The sequence below is a fragment of the Echeneis naucrates genome, chromosome 7 (assembly GCF_900963305.1).
Source record: "Echeneis naucrates chromosome 7, fEcheNa1.1, whole genome shotgun sequence".
In the NCBI taxonomy this organism is placed as follows: Eukaryota; Metazoa; Chordata; class Actinopteri; order Carangiformes; family Echeneidae; genus Echeneis; species Echeneis naucrates.
In genome coordinates this window covers 4,950,959-4,968,471 of record NC_042517.1, presented here as the reverse complement: position 1 = coordinate 4,968,471, position 17,513 = coordinate 4,950,959, and the positions used below count along the sequence as shown (strand labels likewise).

The following is a 17,513-nucleotide window of genomic DNA, read 5'->3' as shown; positions in this document are numbered from 1 at the left end:
TTATGGCTGCAGGCTAACTGAGAGACGTTATTGGCATTGTGAGAGTTTGCTATGAAGAAGTTTTGCAACACTTGCTCTCCTTCTCTCTCTCTCTCTCTCTCTCTCTCTCTCTCTCTCTGCTGTGAGACGACAGCTGGTCAAACAAGGCGTAGACATCAGACTACCAGCTCTTCATTCTTCACAAATGTCCTAATCACAGAGCCTCGACCTGGGTTAGCCAGCTGTATGCAGTGACACCTGAACAAGTTTTTAATCAGTTCATTCATCTTCCTCCAAATTCTTTCTTTTGTAAGCCCATCATCTCTGGTATGCAAACAAACGGATGGTTAATGTAGCTCAGCCTTTTTCCTTCCATTGCCATTAGCTGCCTTGATTAAATGGAGTCTGGACATAGAGGCTCTCCATAGCAGGCTGTTGATTGAAATAAACTCAGAGCAGTGACAACGATGCAAAATGCTGCCGTGGATTTGGGAAGAAAGAAGGATTGCGGCGTCACAGAGCGTCAGCTGGTGATCTCAGTCATTCACCTCCAAAGCATTTGTGCTATGCCGGAGGAAACAGGCTCCTGTTTCCATGTTCAGTGTTAGACAGGGCGGAGTCCGCTGTGTGACACATGGAGAGGCAGCGTTTGTAGCTAAAATCACAAGTAAATAAATCCTCACCAAGCTAAGACCTCCATCTCCCCAAAGACCAATCATGCCTTCGTCACATTTACTGCAAAGCACTTATAGTAACTGCTCAGACAGGCACTTAATTAATCAATGGGGCACCCAAACACACATAATTATGCTCAAAGACAATTACATCATCCCTCCACAATTACATCACCGCTTCTCTTTGGGACTGCAATTTTCTAAAATCATTTCGTCACAGCAGTCCTTGGCTGACTTTGTCGTAGCGGAACAGAGTTTATCCATGTGGTGATTTATCGAACTTGACAAATCCTTGGCTGGTAGAGACTTTATTGATTCCTGTGGTTATTGATTTACTTAGAATTATAATTTCTGACAATTTAAGAGATAAGATAATGTCCTATTAGTCCCACAGTGGGGAAATATGCAATTTGTTTTCAACCACGCCAGGTCAGTCTGCTGTTTTGGTCCAGCCAGTCAAAACTGGGTGGTTAAGGAGCATCCATGTGAGCACTAATGCTCTCACCTGGCCAGTTGCTGGTTTAAATCCCAACCAGCCGGATTCTTTCTTGCAACTGATTTTATGTTGCTCCACACTGTCCTATCAAATATTAATAATAAAAAAAAAAAAGAAAAGAAAATGAATGGATTTATGGCTGTGAGGTTTCGAAGCCTATAACAACAGACCTCCGGTGTCACGATGAGGTTGCCTCACTTAGTTTATGTAACGCGTCCAGCTACAGCCGTGCTCTGTGTTCAGTGCCGAAGTTAAGATAGTTAAGATAGTATTGTCACTGTGAGCTTGTTCACAAATAACACATTTCGAAGTCGGAAACATGGCATACATCCGGTGGTGACTTAGGCCAAACTTGATCTTCACCCAATTCATCAGTCCAGGTGCTTAGAGGCAGAAATTTGAAATCACTTGGTTAAGCCAACATTTGTGGCTCTTTGGCACCACCACTGCCAACTTTATTTAAATGTCACTCTGTTGATTCGGTGCATCAGGCTTCAGTCCTGTCTGCTCTCCCAACAATTCAATTAACTAAAGCAGCTGTGGTGTGTAGAAGGGATTTGAATGGGTGCAGTCCAGACAACCAGCCTTTAATCATATCGCCTCAGGAACAAGGCCCAGTCCTCTGAGTAGCGCTGGCTCCTCTTTTGTCTTAAAGGAAGTGGATGGGAAGGAAGGCTCTTAAGAAGGACCAAAGAAACGGAGATCTACATCGTCAGACAAACAGAAACCACTGATACTGCAACACTAATGAAAACACAACTCAGACGAAAAACTAAACACATCCAAGCTCTCACAGAGAAGCTCCTCACTCTCCAGTTAGTCCCTAAACAAACACTGATGAATGTTATCAAGCATGTGTATCCTCACTTTGTACCTGTGATCAGCCCCCGCAGGCTCGATGATTTCTTTCCAGCTTACGTATGGACGGGAGCGTGGAGGCGGAGATGGTGTGTGTTTACAACGTGTGCGTAGCAAAGCAAAGATCATTGATTGCCCCACAGTTCTGCTTTCATGGGGCAGGAAATTTGTTCCTGGGGAATAAATCTGTGCTGTGTCCATCAGAAGAGAACCACGTGCTGTGTGAAGGCCTTTGTTAAGGAAGCGCATCATCGCGATTTATCATTTCAGTCCTTCTAAAGAGAAATTTAATTTTCTATATGTGGGAATTGTTTTTAAGGCTGGCCAAACATCATAAATCTATTTCTCTGCAGAGCAACATCAAGCTCAGGGCAAAGTACAGTCTGTTGACTCAGCAAAAACTTCATATTGAAAACAATAAAGCTATTCATTTTTATGCTTCGTGTTTATACTCACTAATATTTTTTCCTCTTTTGTTGTTTATTCTTGTATTTCTCTGCTTTCATTCGACGACGCCATTTGTGATTGCTTCCACCAGCAATATTTATACAGTTTTATAAAAAAAAAAAACTGAGAGATTTCACGAGGAAGGAAAATAAAACCTAATCCTCATTTTATAACAGCTAGAGGTGGCAGATTTCTGAGGCAGGATATTATCAGTTAGCAGTGAGATTAAATGATCAGTAATTATTGTCTGCATGCTTGATTAAAAAGAAGTCACGCCTTATTATTATCAATACGTTAACATTTCTTTGTGACAGCTTCATAAAAATGATTAATATTCAGGGTGAAGGGGCAAAGCTGTGGAGGGTTTAGTATGGAAAGCACCTCCTCTCCTAAAAGGCCGAGGTAGAGCTGCTCTACAGGCCCTTAAAGAACGAGGTTAATCATTCGACAGTATTTATACTCCATGGCGATGAACACACCACCTATGGCCGCTGTATACATTGTAAATATTTTCCAGATACTTGACTGAACAAGGAGTACACACACACTTAGCTATTTGGGAAGGGAGAGCTTGCAAGGGTGGGGTGGGTGGGGGGGGGCACCATACAAATATTTGAAGGAGGTGAATATTCAAAGGGCAACTGTGCTTTGAAGCACAAGGAAATCAGCCGAGCCTGATCTCTGCGAGTATTTAATTTTCCTACGTTTTTTTTATTTACCAGCTTCAGAGCTAACTGAGTGGAGGAGTGGGACATGTAATCATTTAACCCTATTTGTTAGTTTTGGATAGTCCGGACGGCTCGTGGAGTCACACCGAAGAGAGCGAGACTGATTAGTTCAATTTATTTTGATTCCTCGAGGGTAATATTGTATACTCATCTCAATTTTTCGTGACCTTAAGCAGAATTTACATCAGCTTCACGTCCTCTCCTGGAGGTTTGGATGAGAACGCTTCCTCTAGCAAATCACACAGATGAAAGGAAGTTACAGCAAGGTTTGTTGACTGTCTGGGTGGGAGGAGTGGGGCCGGCCGACTGCACCGTCCTCGTCCCAATTAGGTCACATGACCCTCAGGCTCCTGGGAGCCGCCACGAAAACACACACTGTGGCCTTTCATGGCTTCTCATTAGAGGGCCGGGATATTATGGTGGACGCAGCAGAAGAAAAGGGGTGTTGTTGCAACATAGTCAAATTGAAAGAGCATTTCCCACTTTACATTCTGCTCTGTTGATGTTTGGATGCGATGACCAGCTCCCTATGTTCTGTCCATTTTTCTCATCTGCTTCACAAGAGTCCTGCTACAATCAGTACAAGTGGCAGGAGAGTTGGTTTTTTTTTTTGTTTGTTTGTTTGTTTGTTGTCAATTTCACTCGCTTCATTCTTTGAATTGCAGATGACATCATGTTGAATATTCAAAGGAGTTGCCAACAATTTAATAACAGGCCAGTCTATCTTTCTCAAAAAAATTATGATCGGATGCAGGTGGAGAGCTACAGCAGCGATGACGCCCATTGAGCTTGCAGTAAAAGCTCTATTTCAGCTATAACGGCTCTTCAGTGCCAGGCTTGGATCTCTTCTGCTGTGTCCTGGGCAGCTCGGTGATGGATGGTTCTCTGAGACATAGAAGGACTTTGTCCTTATACCAGGGGATCGATACATGCCCTGCCACATCACAGAGAGACAGACTCAGCCTGACACCACTCAACTTTAAATCCCTCGGCTGGTGGAAAAATGCCAAAAAGCCAAAGAGCAACTTTTAATCCCTCTGCTTTCAGCTCACAGTGGGGGACAGTAAATTTGATAGCTCTCATTTGCACTAACCACTGTTTGCAGTATCGACTAATTCGGTTTTGGATGTTTGTGGATTCTAGAAATGTTGGCTTAGGAGAAAAAAAAAAAAAAAAAAAAAAACGGTCAATAAAAAAGTTAGTTAACGAAATGGACATTCTTCATGTTAAGAGAAAGTTTGGGTGCATGATGGTGCATTTATTAATGCATCATAAGAAATGTTGACTTGACTGAAGCGTAACAGTGCCATCTCCTGGAGCCTGTGATACAACTACTACACCTTCAGTCACCTTATCTGTTCTAAAAACTTGATCAAATTCACACCATTCTCACCCCTCAATAAATCCTAAAATTCACAGCAAAGTGACTTCTGTTCTCAGGGTTCTAATGTCTGCTGGTGGCCTATTTTAGTCATCAGGAGGAGTGAGGAGTGGGATGTGTCAGACAGTCAGTGAGTCATACCGGGCAAATCTGTATCTCCAACACGTTACCTTCCACTTCTGTCATAATGGCAGTTTTACTTCGTCCCTTTTCTGGCCCCCACTCACCAGATTGTGCATCAGTTCTCTGTCTTGCAGCCTGGTGTGAAGGAGAAAGGATCTGAAATAATCACAGCACACAGTTCGACTTCAAGATCAATCTTTTCATATAGTAGTATTACTATCAAGTGTTATATAAAAACCACATTTACCATAACCATAAACCACATTTAATCTTATCACATCACTTAAGAGAAGCAGTTCTTTTTCATGAACAGGATTTGTCTGATCATCAGTGAAGCAAATGGATGGACAAACGTCTCTTGCAAAATGTTTTATCCACAAACGATAAAGATCACCGACTTTATCTAAAGTTCTACAAATAGGACCACAGACCTTTTCTGAATGCTCAATTCAAAGCTGGTGTTGAGTTTGTAAGGTTAAGCTCGGGCTAAACCAATTCAAGTAGAACTCAGGGATCATACACACCAGGGTAACTGTTGGATGCTACTAAATAGGAAACACAGTCCAAAGGGAATGGGATGGAAATCAAGAATAAATATAGAGGCCTCGGATACAGAGGCAGAGAGTGGGCGACTCATTCAAAGGCCATCAAAGAGACAGTACACTTCCACTTTAATAAGCTGTTTGCACCGGTCCAGCTGACATCCTCCCCTGAGCCGAGAAAACACACAAATGTAGTCTGTAGATGAATAATTCAGCAGGCAGGAAAATGATGCATCCACTTTCTATAAAAAGGCCTTGAAGTATTAACGTGACACTTTAACAGTGTTTAGTTGCGTCTGCAAAGATGGCAGCGGGGTGGCTCTATAATTAAGATATCGCACAAGGAGGCACATGTAGGAGAAGATGAAAGGCAAATGAAAAACTAAATGCTAATTAAAATCCAGCTGCTAATAAGAACTATAGCAGCTGTCAAATGACAAAGTGTTCTCCATCAGTCACACAGGCCACAATACGCCTTCATTTAACGTAGCTTCTCCTCCTGTGCCTGCTGTCCATGGTAATTACAGCTGAGGCGTGTGCTCCTGACACCACTGACGGGGCTATAATCTGCAAACAGGCTCCGTCACATATTACACGTCAAACTAAAATCCTTGTCAAAATTATTGCCACCCCTGAAATGCAAGCATGTAATTCAGAAGCTGAAGATGACTTAAGAAATAAATCAAAACGGTCCAATTTTATTTATTTTCATGAAATGGCCCCCAAAAATGGTGATTATATTGCCAGTGCCAATAATTTAGTTTGAATTGCACCGAAACTATTGTATGGTGAAGATGCACGAGCGAGCGAAGAGTGCATTGCAGGCTTGCATGTGCCGAAGGAGCATCCTACAAGTATGAATGAAAGAGCAAAGTGTCTCTAAATAATCCATTTGAAATCTGCCAAAGCACGTGAGGTTCTCCAGACCTACACAAGGCAGCGGAGGTTATGTATCCAAAGACAACACAGTCAGTGGAAATGCTTCTTTCGACACAAGTGGAACTAACCATCAACATTTTCTAAATCAATTTCACTTACAATTGCAATCATACTACTCTTACATGGTCTAATACATATGTTTCTTTCCTATTTAAACTGAATTTTGCACTCAATGCCATATCACAAATGTGCAAATGCAGATCCCATGATGAAATTTTGACATCATCCTAAATTCCAAAGCTCCAGTTGGTAATGTCATAACTGTTTCGAGAACTGTATAATCAGTACCATTGGCATGATACACCCCTAAAGGCAGTTTGGGCTCCTGGTGATTTAATCCTCATCATGCAGACTAATTGCTCTGATCATGTGGTGACTGCCACTCCAGGAAACCGACAAAGGCCAATTAGCTGTTAGCTCGCTGCTCATTTTCTGTCACTGTGTTATAACCGGCACTCTCTAAATCCAGTAACACAAACCCAACTGTTTCCTCTTTGTTGGTGGGCCAAATGGAATACAAACTTCATGAATAAACAAATGTGTTGTGGCTTTATAATGCATTTGCAGAACAACAAGACAGCTAATATAGACAAGCAAACAATGCAAGTTTGTATTTTCTAAGCGGGGGTCCCTCTCTTTGTTGTTTTGGCTTTATAAGCCAGACAAAGAAACGCTGTATCAGCTACAAGAGGGAAATCTTCCTACACTGAGCAGAGATCCGAACATTGCTCAGCTACAAAAGTAAAGCCCCATTGCATTTAATAATAGAAGAGGTCACAGCACAAATGCTCTGAGTGCACAGCTTCCCTGCTCCCTGTAGCCCAGCAGTGACAGACAGAGGCACTCAACTCAAAAAAGAAATGTAAGAAGAGAGGGCTGTATGCATGGACAGGAACAGAGAGACTGAGAGGTGAGAAAATGGAAAGAGGACACAGAAAAGGGAAAAGACTCTGCAAATGGGAGGAGTGATATGGCTGGAAAATCTGGGGCAGAGGCACTGGTGTCCAGGTGTCTAACTCACTGGTGAAGAGGCTGATTTTAAAAACTGAAATCTAATATAAAACTATAAATATCCCCCTATCGAAGTTCCTCCTTCAGCCTCTATAAATGTGTTACTGTACAAATACTGTACTGTACAATACTGTACAGTAACACATTTATAGAGGCCGGGAGATAGGGAAGAAAAAAAGTTTGGCCCACCAGCTTTTGCTGCTCAGGTGCAAGCAGAAGACAGATGAAATACTGAAGCACTCGAGGTATCAAAAAAAAAAAAAAACGCTGCAGCATTTTCAGGCAGGCAGAACACGGCTCCTAGCACTTGTCCTTAAGTTGTGTATATCATGTGAAATGATCATCAGTATAGCCTGATAATAGGTCTGGCACTGGGTATCAAATGTAAACTTAGAACAGGGTTCTGGCATCAAGGGGGTAATTATTGAATACTAAAATTGAATCGAAGAAATAAAATGGAACATGAAATAAGATGATCTACAAATTAGACACCTCAATATGACGAAAAAAATGAGCCATACCAGTAACTAACAAAGTGAGGGACGGAGTAAAATACACCAACGTGGTGGAAAAACATTCACAACGATGTACCACTGGATGCGAGCAGTGACCCTCAAGAGGTGGTGATGTGCAAAAACCTCAAGTCCAGAAGTCGAGGATTTACTGAAGGACACAGGAAAGAAGGAGAACAGTCCCATGTTCTCTCACAATGGATCAGTCACTATCATCACAACCATGCACCCTGTGGAGGTTCAGTTAATCAGTCAATGGCAAGTAAAAGTAAATTAATGCATTCAAAAAAAAAGCCACCCACAAATGGAAGGCACAGCTGCAGACATCTGTCATAAAAAGTGCCAGAAACAAATGAATATATTTACAAATAAAAATAGATAATGATGCTTATGTTCAAAAAATATTTTATCTTGTGAAATTTAACCTGACCTGTTCAGGGGAACACAGACAAATCCTCATGTATTATTATTAAAAGGTTGACTGTGGGTCAGCTGAGTCGCACACAGATTTACATTAAATCCATTATTCCAGTGACTTCATGGAGAGGGAGTTGTGTTTATCAATAATACACCGCAGCAGAAATACATTTATAGTCAGCTCAAATGTCTGCGTCGCACAAACTGGACAGTGCCAAGTTGGGACACATGATTCTGACATGGGACAGGACAACAAAACTTAATCTGGACACCATTTCTGCTCCAGCTATTTGAACTGCACTGGCTCCACCACACAGATGAACATAAAAGAGTTGCAGCATGCACAGCGTACAGTACCTTGGCTTCTGTCCTCCGGCGGGGCGGCTGGAAGTGAATGAGTTTGCTGAGCACGGTGGTGATGAATGGATGCTGCGCTGCCTAGCAACCAAACCCCCAATGAAATAAACGGAAGGAAATTTGACTGGGGAAACGTGGTTAGCTCACTAGATGCATTGAAATCTTTAAAAGTTAGTCTCAGTGAGAGGCTGCACTCTGTCATTCTGTCCATGCTAACTCGCTCCAGTGTACCTTCTCCTTATCTAATTAAAATATGATGTGTGCAGTATAAGATAGTTAGTGAGAGATCAAGACAAAATTATTCAAAATTTTACTTCTTTATTTGTTATATTTGTGCGACGGTAGCTCAATACTGCTAGGTTCCCTTACTTTGTGTTTGAGGCAGTGTCGGTCATTCTTGTACCACATTATTCTATTGAACTGCAAGCTCTCCATACAGCAGCTACATCCACAGCACCCTCTACTGGGCTCACTGGGTAAATGGGTAAATATGTGGAACAGGATGGCTTTGCACTCTGCAAGGAGATAATGAGGAGCCTCTTGGTTACAAAGCAATCTTCATCAAATGTTCACCAGGCGTAGAAAATGAAACCTTATCAGTCAGTGGGGAGAGCACAGCTCTCATCGTATGTGAGACATCTCCTCCAGAAAAGGTGTCTTAATGCAGCCTGTGCAAAGTTGATCCATCCACAGGGGAGCTTCATGCTGAAGAGGGGTGCGGCGAGGGAAGAAAGTGTGCAAGACGTCATAGTTCAAAAGACAGCTCAGGGAGGCCATGTAGATGTCCGAGAAACGACACAGACGCCTGGAGAAGTAGGTGGGGTTGTGGCATGTTCTGAAGATGCTGCCAAACTGAGGGTTGAATAAGTTCTTTGTCATTACCCTGGGAGGGAGGGAGAGAGTTGGAGTGAATGTTAGTAAGATTTTAAATAAATGCAAATAAATAAATTACAAATAAATGCAATCTTATGGTGGATTGGGAATTCAAATATTTTGGCTGAGTAACAGTTTAAAAAGCACAGTGAGATGAAATTAATGGGCGGCACTCAAAATAAATAATGCAGGGGGACCAGCCTCTGACTGCATTATTACATATTCTTAAACTATTGCTTCAGATGTGCAACAGCATTTTAACTTTGCAGCCGGTTCAGTCAGATTATAGCCCAACTTTTTTTATACGCAACGTTTTTTTACAGGCTTAAATCCTAGAACAGAGAGTGATCTTGTAAAGTGTTAATCCTATCAAGACCACGTTCTGTCATGTTGTCTGAGTTGCTTCCTGCAGTGGAAACTCTTCAAATTTCATGGTGCAAGAATTAATGTGTTCGCCTCGACCAAGCTTAATATAAGATTACAATTATATCAAACAGTAGCAAAGCAGGCAACAAGTCACAGTCACTTCAATAACCAGCTGAGTCAGCTGAGTAAGGACAGACCTCTTTCCCCAAAGTGGGGAATTACAATTTCTCTGTGGAGTGAGCTCCATTTTATACATGTAAATTTGCTTGTTGAAGATCTTGTGAGGATCACCTGACTCTTCTGTCTGTATTGTTTGCTGGGGGTCTGACCTCCTCTCTCCTGTGCTGAGATCATGAGATCTCTGACTGACCAGACAGTATACTGAGGGACATTGAATGGTGCTCAAACCATTCAGACCACATGCCTCTGACAGGACAGGTTTTAACAACCAGAAACAATCAAGTTAGTTCATTTAGTCCTCATTTCCCTCACAAGAGCAACAGCATTAAGTTTTATTACCTTGTGGCATAGTAGCGCTCTGTAGCGCTTTCCAAAGTTGTAGGACATTTCTTACCAGCATGCATCACAATAAGTCAGTGCTGCACAGAAATGTCTAAAGTCAAATGCACCAAGTGCCACTGACCTGAGTTCTTCCCTTTCTTTTTGCCATTCCTGAAAAACTTGTTTAGAGTCCTGGTCCCGGTGTGTCTGCAACAATGGACAAAACCACACAGATGAACAAATAGAAAAGCTGATAATAATCAATACACTTTATTTAGCACTCTGCTGCGACAACATGCCATCATACCAGTAAAGTACCCAATCACAAATAGCTAGAATTGAGCATCAGTGCAGATTGTGGTTTACCCTCAGTTGATTTTGCAATCTGAGGTTTACCAAGCACGAGCAGCTGTTGGTAATTTTGCTGTGTCATCATTGTTATTTTGGTTAGGCAGATGAGCGAACAGAGTGAAAGCCTCCAATAATCCTGAGCTTAATCCTCACCTGCAGGCGCTCCATCAGGCCAGTCAGAGCCTGCAGCCAGGTGAGGTTCAAAGCATACCGGTCTGTGCTCACCACTTTGGTTTCCTGCTCAAGCTCAGGCACTATGGCTGCAGTACGCCAGCCATGTCGCAACATCAGATCCTGCAACAACATTTGAAATAAGTTTGCGTGTTGTTCAGAGCCTTGGGCCAAAATAAAAAGACAACAAGCAGTGAAGTTTGCTTTAGTTACGATGCAACACACATTCTTTAAATCTAACTCTGAAACTCTTCCGTTCTCTTGTGCCGTTGGTTGACTGGCGTCTCGTTTCTTTTTACCTATTCTATCTATAACTGCACTGTATATCAACTTTAACTGTATTTTTGCTTTGTTATGTGTATGTGTAATATTTTAAAAACATGTCTTTCAGGCGTCCTGTAGTGCCATCTGGTGTTTGAAATCTTCACTCAGCCCATTTTGGCCTCGCCCAAATGGCACAATGGGAACTTTCAGAATTGTGCAAGAGAGAAATTGAGGATCTGACAGATTGTGCATCTGTTATGTGACTCTGTCTTTAAAACAACTGGTATATCTAAGTGCATGATTGCAAATCATTATTTCTCTAAATCACTCTAACCACTAATGACTCTAACACACTCTAACAATACTAACAGTGATTCATCGGTGATGGCATGACCATGTTTTGACACTTACAGCCAAGTCACTGTAGAGATGGTCTCCAAAATAAAGAACTTTTGAACCTCGCCAGCCAGTCAGTCTGAGAAAGTCAAACAAGTTTCCCTGCAACACACACAAAAAAACACAAGGCTCTTCTCTTCAGTTCATGAAGACATAGGACAGTACATGTGAAAGCGTGAAACAACAGCACAACACAGCTGTTAAAAGACCAGAAGGCTGCTAAAGCATGTAATAAACAGAAGAGTCAGAAATTAGCCTGAATTAACACACCTGTTTGTAGATCTTCCCCTTTTCGAAATTTTTAATCTTTTCCCACCGAAGGTCCCCATTACCATCCAGGAGTCTGAAAGGTCTGTAGAAGTAACAATTTCATTAATCATTATCTTCCAACCACAAAGTAAAGTGAACTGGTCAATCTTGGAGTGAGTCAGTTCCTAATCACTGTTTCTTTCTCCAGAACATATACTCACTTGATGCAGTCAGTAAAGAAGTGAGGTTTGTCTGCTCCTACAATGATAACATCAAAGAAGTCTCTCCAGTTTTTTCCCACCATGTGTATCATCCCTTTATCCCTTCAAAAGGAAAACACACATATAATAGATTGCAACGCAATTGTTTATTCTCATTAGGTGTGACAGTGGCCTGTGGAAGATAAGACCTACACAAAGCTGAAGGGGCTGTTTGTGATGAGGAAGAGCTTCTTTCCTTGATTGACCAGTCGATTCAAAACAGCTTCTGTCTCATCACCTCTCAGGATGAACTTATCTGTGCAGAAAAGGAGAGACTCTTAATGATAGTGTCGCTGTATGCGCATCAATATTGTTACTCAACACAGTGAGAAGAAATCAATTTCTCACCCAAATCTTGCATGACCCATTTGTACATGTAGCCTTTGAGGTGAACCATGCCGATTGCTTCCTGGGGGATTACGTAAGTGTTAGCAAGAGGTTTTTGATCACAAATCTGTGTTATTCAACATCATGGTATCTTCTAATCATAATATAGGTTATTAAAAATGGATTTCATCTGAATATGTAAACATTATGTGTATAATATTACACTAAAAATGTGTAATCTTTTACGCCTTATTATGGCATCTCCAGATACAACACAAGACAGAGTAACTGGTGTGAGCTCTAACACTCATTTTCATTCAGCATTGAGCTTTTATTAAATATGAACTTGGAGAGATCAAGCAAAATTTGTTCAAGGTACCAGCAGACCAAATAAAAATAAATAAATAATGATGTGTAAATGTGTAAAGAATTACGTTAGTTAGTTGAACACAGTAATTAAACATGTGTAACCTATCACCCTTCTAATCACTGCAGGTTGCGGAGCGCGGTAACTAGAAACCTCAGCACCTAGAGCAGAGGCAGCTGTTGTTCTCTGTTCTACCGATGACAGCCCTCTGCGAGCTCTGAACTGGGCTCGGCAGATTCCTGCGTCTCCAGCTGAAGAATCGCAGTATGAGAAAACTGCGTAATAAACCATGTCTGTGTTTCTCAGTGTGAGCTAGCAGAACTAAAAACATGAGAATGTAACATTAACATCAGGGGCCCGACTCACTGAGACGTCCTTGAAGAGGTGAACCGGATCGTATTCAATGTCATTGGTGATGAAAAAATCATTTGCCACAGCTAAGAGAGTCATCTCTGGGATGGAAAAGATGTCCATGAACTGCTTCACTTTTGGTCCCTGTGATAGAAAACAGCAATATACACTTTAAATGATTATGAAGCCAACATTTATGGTGCATTGTGGCTCATTCGAAGGACCTTTTAATCACTTTTAAAACCATTTTCACCAAAACATTCAAAACAGAGTCAAATCCTTAGATTAGGCTGGAGCCACACCAAATTTTATTTTAACTGGACTGCTTGAAGGAGTACTTAAAATTCCTGAGCAAGTAAAAACAATGACGTTCTAAACATCCAACCCCAGACTGCTCCTAATTAGGAAACAAATCGGATTACCCTCTGTGGCTTTCAGACTCAATAGGGTTGGCATTGATTGGGATAAAAGTCCCAGCTGACAAAGAAACGAGCTTGTTGGACACAGAGTTCTCTGGGTCAGTTTTTCTGGGGACTGGAAAGCTGCCTCCAAACTGATTAACAGGGACTTTGAAAGGAATGAGATTACAAAATTCACAATCTGGATTTATATAATCGCAAAGCCATATATTTGAAATCTCTGAGGACAGTTACAGATTTAATCCTTAACTGCACCCCTGTTGCAGAGTGTTCGGATGCGATTAGAGCAGATGTGCTGGGCCTCTTTCTCTTCTGTGCAAGACTAAAAGCAAATATTCAAAAACTGTATTTGACACAGTGACAGATGTCAGGCAGCATTCTCCACCCAACTTTAGTGTGAAGTTGTTTTTCGTCATTTCGTAAAGTATGTCTCTTTAGCTATCTTCTATAACATTTTTTCATTATTAAAAAGCACACCACCATCCTCACCTTCCCATAAAAGCCACTGTCCTGCTGCAGGGGGACATGATATGTGCCCCCAAAGAACTCAAGAACTTCCTCATCCGGCACTGGGCTCAGGCCCCTGTGAACATCACACATGACCAAACGCACACATACAGTAACTTTATTACTACATACAAATGGTGATTACGCTTTCAGCAGAAAGGATGTGGGTAACAAAATGGAATAAAATGAGACCTGAGTGGAGCAACACCAACAATTAGAGATGATGTCATGTCATGACTTTTTTTTTTTTGCTAGGCAGCATTTCAATGTAGCCCGCTTGTTGTCTGCAACATAGACATTCAGCACAGCATCAACGTCTTACCGATACACAGTCCCCGGCTGGATGTAATGGAAGGCATCTATCTTCATCAGAAGACCCTTATGAAGGATTCAAATTGAAGTAGTTTTAGTCGTGACTGCTCTTCCTGCTATGGGATTTGTGATTCAACAGAATTTACCTTTTGGATGTCATAGTGAAGACCCCGAGCAGCAAAGTTGGGGATATAGTCATATTTGGAGATTTCTTCAGGATACTGTTTGGCATGAGTAGAAAATGTGTGAATTCACGTTAATCTTTCATCTAGAAGCAGGCTGTTGCGAGAATAGATTTTATGAAACTACTGCAGAACACACCTTAAAGTGTTCAATGAGGAAGCTTCGCGCCGTGTTGTAGATCATTGTGTTGAGCGCATTTGAGTACAGAGCCAGCGTGTAGTCATAGTCAAAGCCATAGATGTCCACCTCAGCCAGGTTCACCTCATTGTTAGCGTAGATGGTGGAGGAGTTGAGGAGGTTACAGGCACCTGGTGGGATCAAGTCTGATCCAGGAAGAACAGATGGGAAACTTTCATTCAAAAGAAACCATTAAAAATCTAATCCACTAAAGAAAGAAAAAAAAAAGCATGAGTCAGGGTTTGAGGAAAGTTGGGATATGGCCATGCACACTGCCTGACTCATATCTTCATGCAACATCTTTGTTTTTTCTTTGTATGGAAAACCTAATGATTGCGCACTTCTGCAGAGAGGAAAGACGTAATTCTACTGCCGCTCTTAATCTATCTGGGCTGGGAAGCTCACCAAAGGTTGCATAATGTGCGCCCCAAACTCAAACTGACTCTGTATGTAAAAGCAAACTGGGTCGATTGATGAGAAACAGTTACTCCACCCTCAAAACTAACAGTATACAATAGTAAGGTGGTGTTGAATGACAACATCACAATCCCCGACCTCTTGTACTAGAGGCTATTTTCATTATTTATTTCAATTGCAGCTAACACATGGACATAGATTACACAACAGTCTGTGTCTGAAACAGTCGCTAATACCCCGGCGAGAAGAGGAGTGCAGCACTGGCCCACTTCTGCAGGACAAAGTGGGCCAGCACCTTCTGTCCTGGGACAGTTTGACCAAGCTGCAGATGGGCAGCAGACATGCACGCCCATTTTTCCCCCTCTAACTTGCTCAACTACTCTACAGGTGGGAATACCAGTTTCCACACAGACACACACACACACACACACACACACACACACACACACACACACACAGACAGAGGCTCAGGCCTATAAAATTGCTGATCTAATTGAAAGTTCAGCTTCATTTTGTAAAAAAAAAAAGTTTGTTGTTTGTTAAAGCTGAAAACTGTGCCGAACAAACGGAGAAAATAAATGTGAAATGAGACTCAACCTCACATATAATTAACATTCCTTCTCCACATCATTTTAGAGGTGAATATGGTGCTTTTTTTTTTTTTTTACTTTGGCAGATATATTTCAATTTGTATACTAAGCTTTAATATTATAAATTAGAATTTCCTCCAACAGCATATAAAACAAAGTTTAATAACAATAATAAAAAAGGCCCACTTTACTGCACAGTGAGTCCTTTTCTTGTGATAATTTTAAGTCCGGGGTAACTTTCCCATCACATGTCAAACTTTTGGAGCCCATTGTGTTTATCTTTGTCTGTATTTCTTCCTCCCCTGTTCCAGTAACAACTCCATCTGTCATCCTGGTGGGAAATGTCATTGGGTTTATGTGGAAACAGCTAATCTCTCAACTTTGAGTCAAATGTGGATGATGTGACTAAACCACAGACCTCCTCTGTTAGTTCTATTAACTTCATCGTTGTTGTTGTTGTTGTTTTATACATGCAGTCGAAACAAAGTCGGACTTGTAAACTACTTTTCTGTAAAGTGAAGCAGCTTTAAAGCTCCACTCGTGGACAGTCCGCACATGGGGACGAGTCTCCGGGGAGAAGGGCGCCCTGGTGACGTGGAGGTCCGGACTCACATGGGGGGCGACTCGGGGGCGCCTGGGGGGGTTGGGAGGGGTTGCTTACCGTGAACCAGCCGCTTTAGGTCACTGTACCGGGCCCACAGGTAGGACCTCTGGTCCACCGGAGCCGCGTTGGAGGTGTACGACCGTCTCCTCACGCCGCCGACGCCGTGAGCTCCCACCGGCTCCTTGCCTCGCTTCTTATCCGCCTTGGTGCATCTGTGAGCGGGCTCGCCGCTCGGCAGGACGTCGGCGTCCGAGGCGCAACTCTGCTCTTTTGTCTTTCCGCCGCCCTGTTTGCTCTCCTCCGGGGCCCCGCCTGTGGTGGAAAGCCCGCTGATTTTGGTGGCTCTGGTCGCAGGAGGGGTCCTGCTCCCGGAGGTCAACAGGGCCCGGCTCAGAGCGCTTCCTGCGGTCCTCAGGGACATTTTTCCGGCGGACGGACGGACGGACGGAGAGTCTGCAGAGTCCGAGTCCGTCCGCAAAACAAACACAAGCCTACCCCTGAAACATAACCACGCCCCCAAAGCTTGGCTGGAGTCGCTACAGCCAATCAGAACAGAGACCCGACGTACGTGGCCAGGAAAGGGAACCAATCAGATCGTTTTCCTAAAATGACTTTGAACGGTACAGCGAACAAACAAAATAAAGGAAGGTTGGAGATGAAACCGTGAAAGTCCACCAATGAAAACATCATGAAGCAAGTCAGGAAAACTTTATTCACAGCGAATCATCAGAAGTAAATTTATCCTCTCAGTGAGACTCTCAGTGCTAAGTTGTGTTATTATTCGATTCTCATGGCTGGTGCAGAAAAGTAAATTACCTTTTGCAGGAGCTTCATTCCCTGCTCCTGAGCTTCACCTCTCTCAGTCAGTTTTACACGTTTTTGTTCCTCTGGAACATCTTAGTTTTTAAATTTGTAACGACTGCTGAACAAATTTTCACATTTGTAAGTAAGAAGTATAGCCACAATGAGTTTTATGGCTCTATGACTACGACACATTTTGTTTTAATAGTAGATACATCAACCTTGATCATCTAACATCTAACTCCATGTAGCAGACAAAGGAAACAAAACTTGAGAGTGATGCACAAGTCGATAGCTTATAACCAACATTTAAACCAAGAACAATTAGATATCTTCTTTTGAAAAATGTTTGTGTTCTTTTTTTTTGTGTGTGAAAGTTTTATATACATCTGATGATATAACAATGCTGAGCTCCAAGTATAGAAATGACACTGTGAATATTTCACAAAGATGAAATAAAGTAAAATACTGCAGCGATGTGGAGTCATGGCACACATAGTAGTATGAAACGGGTTACAGGCTGTAGTGTGTGAGCGTGTGCTGAAGGTCTGGATAGCTCTGAG

At 42.1% G+C, this 17,513-nt stretch overlaps 1 protein-coding gene across 1 annotated transcript; it reads right to left on the bottom strand.

Moving 5' to 3' along the window:
• Nucleotides 1-8,786: 8,786 nt before the first annotated feature.
• nt5dc2 (5'-nucleotidase domain containing 2) lies at nt 8,787-16,620 on the bottom strand. The gene is made up of 14 exons (XM_029506559.1): nt 16,207-16,620; nt 14,500-14,684; nt 14,325-14,399; nt 14,189-14,244; nt 13,849-13,942; nt 12,956-13,084; nt 12,244-12,304; nt 12,049-12,151; nt 11,857-11,958; nt 11,657-11,738; nt 11,402-11,488; nt 10,709-10,849; nt 10,347-10,411; nt 8,787-9,347 (listed from the first exon to the last, which is right to left on the bottom strand). The coding sequence occupies exons 1-14, from the start codon at nt 16,568-16,570 to the stop codon at nt 9,086-9,088; spliced, it is 1,806 nt and encodes a 601-aa protein (XP_029362419.1). The 5' UTR covers nt 16,571-16,620; the 3' UTR covers nt 8,787-9,085.
• Between the last annotated feature and the right edge of the window lie 893 nt (nt 16,621-17,513).